General features: G+C 43.8%; 1 protein-coding gene across 1 annotated transcript; it reads left to right on the forward strand.

Annotated features, from left to right (window-relative positions):
- Positions 1 to 820: 820 nt before the first annotated feature.
- LOC306858990 (general transcription factor II-I repeat domain-containing protein 2-like) lies at positions 821 to 2,350 on the forward strand (the record flags this gene model as incomplete). The annotated part of the gene is made up of 2 exons (XM_079399808.1): positions 821 to 1,568; positions 1,761 to 2,350. 2 exons carry the CDS (start codon positions 821 to 823, stop codon positions 2,348 to 2,350), a joined length of 1,338 nt encoding a protein of 445 aa, XP_079255934.1.
- Between the last annotated feature and the right edge of the window lie 7,810 nt (positions 2,351 to 10,160).

The following is a 10,160-nucleotide window of genomic DNA, read 5'->3' on the forward strand; positions in this document are numbered from 1 at the left end:
AGTCAATTTTGATATTCTATGGCCAGAGTTCTGAGAACACAGCAGACGTGGAGGATTATAATGTGATAAGAGCTCGCTCAAGTACTGAGGAGCTAAGCCATTTAGGGCTTTATAAGTAATTAACAGTATTTTAAAATCTATACGATGTTTGATAGGGAGCCAATGCAGTGTTGACAGAACCGGGCTAATATGGTCGTACTTACTGGTTCTAGTAAGGACTCTAAATCAACTGCGCAACACTGTTACTAAGTGAGTGGCTGGTCCTGTAGAGTGGACCCCTGAAAGGTTCATCCACCAAAGGAACGTCCTCATGTGGAGCAACCCCAGGGGCAGCACAGGGGAGGCTGCGGCCATGCTGCGGCACGGAGACATGATGGTCTAGCTTGAAGCGGGCCAAACATGTATTGAGGCTGGAAATCCGGGCAGGAGCTAGACAGGCCTGCACTTGAACGGAATCCAAGTGAACTCCCAAAAACACAGTTTGTTGAGAAGGGGAGAGAACACTCTTCTTGGTGTTCATTCTGAGGCCAAAGGCATGAATGTGAACGTCCTTGGTGCCAAAATATCAAATAATGTGTTAGAGCTGGCCCGCCGCGCCAGTATATAGCGCATACACCGCTAAGACTACGAATCCCAATATGCTTTGCTAACGCGTTGCCGCCGGCGCGTCAGTCTCTAGACCGCACACCCCCTCCTCTGTGTTACAACGCATTAGCAAAGCTACGAGTCACCTCACTCAAATTTATTCCACCCCTCACGAAAAATAGCCAAACGAAAGGGAGGAAACAGGAGCTTTCGAGACAGGTGGGAGACAGATTATATGTTCACCATCGTAAAAGACAAACCTGTTTGTCTTGTGTGTGGAGCCAACGTGTCTGTAACAAAAGAATATAATATACGACGACACTATGAAACAAAACACCAGGACAAGTATAAGGATCTGGACGAAAAGCAAAAGCTCCAAAAGGTGGAGGAGATGAATAGAAGTCTGGCTTCACGGCAAACTATGTTCACCAAAGCAAAATCCCAAAGTGAGGCTGCTGTAAAGGCTAGTTTCATTGTGACAGCAGAGATCGCCAAAGCTGCCCGGCCCTTTAATGAGGGAGAGTTTGTAAAAATGTGCATGGTCAAAGTTTGCGATATCGTGTGCCCAGATAAAAAGCAAGTGTTTTTAAATGTGAGTCTGAGCAGAAACACCATGGCTGAGCGTGCATGTGAGCTTGCCACCAATCTACAAGAACAGCTGATGGAAAAGGGAAAAGATTTTGTGACATATTCACTTGCTGTAGACGAGAGCAGCGACACATCAGATACTGCCCAGTTGTCAATTTTCATCCGTGGAGTGGACTCAAAACTTTGCGTTACAGAGGAACTTTTAGGATTAAAATCCATGCATAGCACAACCACTGGCAAAGACATCTATGAGGAGGTATCCAAATGTGTCGATGAAATGAGGCTGCCTTGGGATAAACTTGTGGGACTGACGACAGATGGTGCGCCTGCGATGTGTGGTCAGAAGAGTGGATTGGTGGGCAGGATTCAGGAGAAGATGCAGGAGAATCATGGAGGTGAGCTGACAGTTTACCACTGCATCATCCATCAGGAAGCCTTGTGTGGAAAAGTCTTGAAAATGGATCATATTATGAGTGCCATAACACGAGTAGTTAACTAAATTAGAGCCAAAGGTTTAAATCACCGCCAGTTCGAGTCTTTTCTGGAGAACTTTGGTTCAGAACACACTGATGTGCCCTATCACACAGAGGTGAGATGGCTTAGCCGAGAAAAAGTACTGAAGAGATGTTTTGAGCTGCGTGAGGAAATCTGTCTGTTTATGGAAAGCAAAGGCAAAGACACAACAGAGCTCAGGGATAAAAAGTTTCAGTGTGAGCTGGCATTCCTGTGTGACATTGTGTGCCACCTTGATGCGCTAAACCTGCAGCTTCAGGGACGGGGGCACGTCATTACAGACATGTACAGTGCGGTGAGGGCTTTTAGAACCAAGTTATGCTTGTGGGAGAGTCAAATGCTGCAAAAAAACCTGTCTCATTTTATGTGTTGCCAAATCATGAAAGAGGAGATCGCTCCCGCCGTGTTGCCCATTGCACAGTTTGCTGAAAAACTCAGCGTACTCAGCGCGGAGTTTACCCGACGATTTGCCGACTTCGAAGCCCAGAAATGTAGATTTGAACTACTCAGCAATCCGTTTGCGGTTGACGTGAAGAGCGCACCGACCAATCTCCAAAAGGAGCTGATTGAGTTCCAGTGTAGTGACGCGCTCAAGTTAAAGTACGACTCTGTCGGTGCTGCGCAGTTCCCACGCTTCCTCCCCGACACTCTGCCCCAACTCTGAGCCCAAGCTGCTCAAATGGTCTCTATGTTCGGCAGCACATATTTATGTGAATAACTCTTCTCTTTGATTAAAATGAACAAAACACCACACAGGAGTCGTCTCACTGACGAACACCTTCATTCAGTCCTGAGAATTTCCTCAGCTCAGAGCTTGACCCCAGACTTTGATGAACTTGCCTCTAAGAAGAGATGCCAAGTATCGGGCTTGGACCCCTGTGCAGCAGAGTAGGCTAAATCACAGTGTAGCAAAAACCGAGCTTGGATGAATGTTTTCTTAATGACTCATAGTTGAAATATTGGATTTCCATTGAAAGAAATTGTTGCTTTTGGTTGTTGGATTGTTGGACTGTTAAAAAAATATTTACATTTCAAAGGAGCTTGAAATCTATAGTTATAGAGACAGTATTATTTATTTTAAATGCTATTTCTATTTGTTTATGCTTGTTCTGGATTCAATGTTTAAGCAAAACTAAAATCTATTTTCATATGAAAAGGTTTAACATTACATATCTCAAAAGTAAAGAAAACATGCAGAATCGCATTGCAATTTTTCAATAAATATTGAGTTTGGCCCACGACCTTGTCCTGGTTTTTATTTTTGGCCCACTGTGAATTTGAGTTTGATACCCCTGCGATAGAGGAAGCAGAGTGTTGTAGTCTTGAAGACATACCTGTGTTGGGGTGTCGAGAAGGTCTGGAGGGGTCGAAGTTGTCCACCAAGAGGGAAAGCCTTTGGCATCCTCGTTCAAGATGAGGGAGTCCACGGGGACTGGTGTACCGGACTGAAAAGAGGCTGTAGACGAGAACCGAACATGTCTCCTATCACGCGAGCCGCAGGTGATGAAGAAACAGGTAGTAGGGGGAGAAAGCCTGATGCGTCTCCCGACTGCCACACTGGAAGAGATTGAAGATGGCCATTTGCTGCACACCGAAACCTGCTGGGTGGATGTGACAGATTTGAGTGAGGAGAGTGTGTTAGAGGCGGGCAGAAATGCTTGAACGGTCTGGTCCTGCCTCGTGAGGTTTCTGGGAAAACTCTCCTCAACCTGACTCGAGAGTCAGGAGCGACTCGATGGAGCTGAAGCGGCAGGCCTGTCGGGCTACTTCAGATCAATCCGCCTGCGAGGTCGCCGGTGGGGAAATGGTCGGCCGCGGGCTCCCCAGACCATGGTTGGAGGAGGATGAGCTGGGGCACTGGTCCTACTGGCGGTCTCCTTCCTGGGCAAGGAGTGTTCTCTAGACAAGGAAGAGGAGGGGGTGTTAGAACAGTCCCTCGTCCTCCTGGGCATAAACTGCCTGAGGACAGCTGACTGAGACTTGGCGGACCGAAACTTCTCCACTACAGAGCTGACTGCCTCTCTAAATAGTCCAGTTTGAGAAATGGGGGCGTCAAGGAGAAAAACTTTCTCTTTTTCACAAATCTCTATGAGATTAAGCCATAGGTGGTGCTCTGCAGCTACCGAGCCTACCATAGAGCGTCCTACAGCACGAGCAGTGTGCTTAGTGGCTCTCAGGGCCAAGTCCGTGGGTTTATGGAGCTCTTTGGCTGCCTCTGGAGTGAGGCCGCCACCCTCATCCATATCTTTGAGGACATCCCCCTGTTAGGCTTGGAGGATGGCCATAGTGTGGAGAGCCATGCCTGCCTGACCAGCTGCAATGAAGGACTTCCCAATAAGGGCAGAAGTGGTCCTACATGGTTTAGTTGGAAGGAGGGGACTTCCGTGAATGCACCAAAGATGGCGAGAGGTGAGAGGCTAGCATGTCCTCGATCACCGAAATGGCGGTATAGTCGAGTTTAGACGACTGAGATTTGCGGGGCTCGTCAGGCCAATCCATAGAGAGCTTTTCAGTGGCGCGCGAAAGCATGTCCACGAGCTCTGAGTAGGCCGCAGAAGGCCACGCTTCCTGGCCGCTAGGTGGGAGAGCATTGGCTAAAGCAGGCCCGAAATCCTCATAGTTGGACGCTGCTTTGAATAACACGTCATCTAGCCCGAAGGAAATGGCGTCGCGTTCCTCTGGGCTAGGACATAAATACTCATGCGCTAATTCAACCGGAGAATTCACGCCCACGTGCTCAGGCGAGAGAGGGAGAGAAAAGGCAAGGCCTGTCTGCTTGCTCTCCATTGCCTCGAGCTCCACATCCGTGCTCTAAGTCGTGGATTCGCAGAGGGCCTCAGTGCGCAACGGGAGACTCCCTCTCAAAAACCGCGAGCCTTGTGCGGAGGGTTTTGAGACAGAAGTTTTTGCAGAATTTGCATTTCGAGATGCCGTAAACCACCTCACGCACGTGCAAGAAACCCATACATTTAACACACTTACTGTGCGGGTCATCACTTGCGATGAAGCGAGAGCACGGCGGCTGACAGCGACGATACTCCATGGCACTTCACCGCAAAGAGAACAGATTTCCACTACTGCAGTCACCAAAGTGCAAACAAAGAAATCCCAAGAGAAAACGATCAAAATCAGGCAAGAAAAATCGCAACAAAAGGGCTTATATGGCCGCTTCGTGAAGGCAGAGAAATCTGAGGAGCAGATGACGCGTTCACCAGTATAAGGAGGCGACGTAAGAACGTCGAAGACGGCATCCGCACCATCAGCCAATGAATTGGCGTGATTCTATAAGGGCTTCAGACAATCGGCACACCCAGCGGCGTTTCCCGAAGCATCTTAGCTTGCGCAGCGTTGAGTGAACCTATGAAAGAGAACATCTTTGAAAGCAAGGGGGCCCCCTGGTTTTTCTTGGGCACTACACAGCTTGCATATTCTTTGTATAGGGAGGATCGGCTCTGGTGGTTACTAAAAGTTCCCAATGCTTCTGGAAAAGCTGCATTTTGGATCATCCATGCTTTTAATGATGATCCTGACTCGCTGTCTCCTCATTGGATGCACCTTTAAGGCCTTTCCACACTGAGTGCGAAAAAGCGAAACGAATTTCGCATGACGCGCTGGAATAAAACAACAGCTTATGGGTGCTTCCACACAGACCGCGAACATTCGCGCGCCGAAAAAGCAAATGTTTTTTTTTCGTCCAGTCCGACAAATCTTTTAATTTTCGCAAAGCGAAAACACGTGCCGTCCAATCAGAGTTGAGCTAGGATCACGTGACCGGAGCAGCTGCTTTTGCACGAAAGGGTGAGAATGGTGGCGCTGTTTCAAAAACTAGTGTAAACTAACAAAGAAGAAGAGTATCCCGGATAAGAGAGTGGATGCTGAGTTCTTGTTATCGTTGGTATTTGAGAACAGATTTATTCTCACATGTTCTTCATACAGAATATAATTTCTAATCATTCTCCACTGAATCATGTGATCTGTTGAGCACAGCCAGTTTTCTTCCACGTGCGCAAATGTTATGAGTCAGAGCGCGTTCACTCTCTAGATCTTCCATATTAAAAAAATAGAGTGAAACATTGTTCTACACATGAAATATGAATGCAAATAGACATTATTATGATAATATATATTTTCTGTATGTGTTTTGTATGCAGCTTATGGTATTTTTTTATAACAATAAAGGATGTGTATGACTAATATTAGCAGTGTAGCATTATTAAACATACAAAGAGTGAATGTGTCTGCTTATTATAGAATAGCTTGTGTTTCTGGTGTAGAACCAAACTTTGTTTATCATAATTTAGATGTTAAATCCATATACGCGGATACATATCTGAGGAAAAATGCATTGTTGGTCAGCGCCACCTAGCATGCAGGCGTGAATTCATTTCGCGCTCTGTGTGAAAGCAACATTCGCGGGTGATTCGCCTCGCTTATTCGCATCGCGCTCAGTGTGGAAAGGCCTTTAGAGTTTTTCAGAAGAGCTCCTGCTCAAAACCGAAACTGCTTTTTTTCCCCCTTTATTTTATAAAAGCATGTTTTGTTGATATTTTGAGTGCACAAAAATAAAAGTAGACCCTTTACAATTCCAAACAATGTAGCTACTACTCTTACCTTTATGAGCAAAAATGACGTGTATTTTGAAATGTTTCCAATGCAAGTGATTGCCATTGCCATTTCATACAAAACTGAAGTATTTTAATAGCTGAAACAGTAGCATAAGCTGTTTTGAGAGAAGGGGAAAAAAGAGAGCTCGGGCTGGTAATTCTGATAAGATGTCGGACACGGGCCCGGCTAGGGCCTGAGCGTCTCGGGCCAGGGCCGGGCTAGGGCCTAAATTTTAGGCCCGTGCAGGGCTCTATTCGAAATGTTATGTTGAGGCAACGCCATATTTTTATCTTGGCCACGAGTTTAATGTGTAAACGTGACTATAGCAACCCAGGATTATCAGGGATTCATTAATATTTTATTTTGAATTAAGAAATTATGATATTAATTATTATAGAAATTGTTACATAATTAAATTATTATACTGGCCATAGGCTATGGACTGTAGGCAATAAGGTCTAAACATCTCATCCATTGTAATTAAGGATGTAGCACTATCTGATCACTTCTGTATTTTCTTTGATATATTGATCTCAGTCACCACTGAATCTAGATCTGCCTCTATCAGAGAGAGATGCATTAACGAGAAAACTAGTGCGCTATTTATGAAGGCAATATCTTTAACACCAAGCATTTCTGCAGACCCTGTTGATCTTCTCCTGGAGTCATTTAACTCAAAAGTTAAGAATGTTATTGATGATATTGCTCCGATAAAGGTCAGCAAGAAGACTGGCAGACAAAAATCACTTTGGTGAAAATCTTCAGCAGTTCAGAGCATGAAAAGCCAATGCAGAAAAGCTGAGCGGATGTGGCGGAAGATGAAACTCGAAATTCACTATAGCATCAATAAAGACAGCCTTCATGCTTTCAATGTGGAACTAGCCACAGCTAGACAGACTTTATTTTCAAACCTTATAAACAGTAACTTAAACAACACTCACACTCTTTTTGCGACTGTTGAGAGGCTGACAAACCCCCCAAGTCAGATTCCCAGTGAAATGCTCTCCGACAGCAAATGCAATGAGTTTGCTTCCTTCTTTTCTGAGAAGATCAATAATATCAGAAAGGAGATTGGCACATCCTCAAGTTATGCAGAGGTCACACAGATTCGACCGCAATTTCAAAAAGAAGTGACTATGTGTGTTTTTAAAAAAAATGATAAAATTTTGGAAGAAATAGTACAGCACCTTAAATCTTCAACCTGCTATCTTGACACACTTCCCTTCCAAAATGTGCTTAACTGTTTAGAAGCTGATCTCTTAGAAGTGGTGAACGCCTCACTTCTTTCTGGGACTTTTCCAAACTCCCTTAAAACTGCAGTTGTTAAGCCCTTTCTGAAAAAGTGCAATCTTGATAACACCATGTTGAGCAACTATAGACCCATATCAAATATTCCTTTCATAGGTAAGATTATTGAAAAGGTAGTTTTTAATCAGCTGAACAACTACTTAAACTCAAATGGATACCTGGAATTTTTAATCTGGTTTCCGAGCACATCACAGCACAGAGACAGCACTCATTAAGATAATAAATGATATTCGCTTCAATTCTGATTCTGGCAAAATATCAGTGCTGGTACTATTAGATCTTAGTGCTGCGTTTGACACTGTCGATCATAACATACTTCTAGAGAGACTGGAAAACTGGGTCGGGCTTTCTGGGATGGCACTCAAATGGTTCAGGTCATACTTAGAAGGGAGAGGTTATTATGTGAGTATAGAAGAGTATAAGTCTAAGTGGACAGCCATGACATGCGGAGTCCCACAAGGCTCAATTCTTGCACCGTTCTTGTTTAGCCTGTATATGCTCCCACTAAGTCAGATAATGAGGAAGAACCAAATTGCCTATCACAGCTATGCTGATGATACCCAGATTTACCTAGCCATATCTCCAAATGACTACAGCCCCATTGACTCCCTCTGCCAATGCATTGATGAAATGAACAGTTGGATGTGCCAAAACTTTCTTCAGTTAAACAAGGAGAAACCTGAAGTCATTGCATTTGGAAACAAAGATGAAGTTCTCAAGGTGAATGCATACCTTGACTCTAGGGGTCAAACAACTAAAAATCAAGTCAGAAATCTTGGGGTGATTCTGGAGACAGACCTTAGTTTCAGTAGTCATGTCAAAGCAGCAACTAAATCAGCATACTATCATCTCAAAAACATTGCAAGAATTAGATGTTTTGTTTCCAGTCAAGACTTGGAGAAACTTGTTCATGCCTTTATCACCAGCATTTACATTTACATTTATTCATTTAGCTGATGCTTTTATCCAAAGCAACTTACAATTGCTATATATGTCAGAGGTCGCACGCCTCTGGAGCAACTAGGGGTTAAGTGTCTTGCTCAGGGACACATTGGTGTCTCACAGTGGATTCGAACCCGGGTCTGGAAGTCAAGGCTTCCAGTTACATTTAGGATTGATTTTAAAGTACTTTTACTTGTTTATAAGTCACTCAGTGGCCCAGGACCTAAATATATTGCTGATATGCTCACTGAATATAAACCGAACAGACCACTCAGATCATTAGGATCGAGTCAGTTAGAAATACCAAGGGTTCACACAAAACAAGGGGAGTCTGCTTTTAGCTATTATGCGGCCCGCAGCTGGAACCAGCTTCCAGAAGAGATCAGATGTGCTAAAACATTAGCCACATTTAAATCAAGACTCAAAACTCTTCTGTTTAACTGTGCATTTGTTGAAGGAGCACTGTGCTATATGTCCGAACTGACTGCAATGAATTTTAAGTATAATCATTTTCTTTAAATTTATTTTAAATCAATTTCTATATCATTTTAAAATTCCTTGTTTTTATTATTTTTATTTCCATGTTTTTATTGATTGTTAATGTCTATTTCACTTTCTTTTATGTAAAGCACTTTGAATTACCACTGTGTATGAAATGTGCTATATAAATAAACTTGCCTTGCCTAACGTTTCATACAGTCTGGATGAAATTGTATAGGCTTCTTGCTTTATATCTCATATAAAGCACAACACTGTTCTTCTCGGTTCGCCGACGCCGACGCATTCACTTACATTGTGATAACAGAGGAAAGCAATAGCACAGTAATACCAGTAAATTGCCATAAAATTACCAGAACAACTTTACCGGTAAATTCAAAAATGCGCTGTTCACACCAGTGTTAATTTCGTTGACGAAGACGACGACGAAAAATATTCGTCAACGAACCTTTTTTCTGTGACTAAGACGAGAAGTTGACGAGCTAAATCTAATATCTGATGATAAAAACTGACGAAATTTATGCGCGTCTTCGTTAACAAGACGAGACGGGACTAAAATGTTATTTGAGGACTACCGGACATTCAAAATACATCCTATAGGCTAAATGAACTGTCTTGTCTTTCAAAATGTGCGTCTCTGTCATTGGATAAGGTGCGTTTGCATGGCAGCCGCGGTGGACGGATAGGCTACCAAAACGCGAACTAGCGATCTGAAACAATGGCCTCAGCAACCGAAGGGTTAGGGAGTGGGTGACCAGACGTCCCGTTTTTCCCGGGAGTCACAATTCATTGTCGATTAACTTAAAGTCAGTGAAGGTGCGATAGGCGGAAATGCGCTGATAGAAGTGCTCTCTCTCGCGCACGCTCCACTTCTTCAGTTCTCATACAGCGCGCGATCAGTTCTCAGTGCTCAAATACACACACAGCAGTCCAAATGTCTATCATGTAGAGTATCTCACAGAAATACAGTCCGTTATGGTTTAAGTGAGCTTAAACAGGTGGGTGAAAACTGAATTTATGTCAGTAGGCTATTACATAGCTACATACCTTCCATCTTAAATGGACAGCATTCCTAATTATCTGTCATAAATGTTAACCAACAAAAGATGTTAAATAAATGT

The sequence above is a fragment of the Barbus barbus genome (genome assembly GCF_936440315.1).
Source record: "Barbus barbus genome assembly, chromosome: 39".
Lineage (NCBI taxonomy): Eukaryota > Metazoa > Chordata > Actinopteri > Cypriniformes > Cyprinidae > Barbus > Barbus barbus.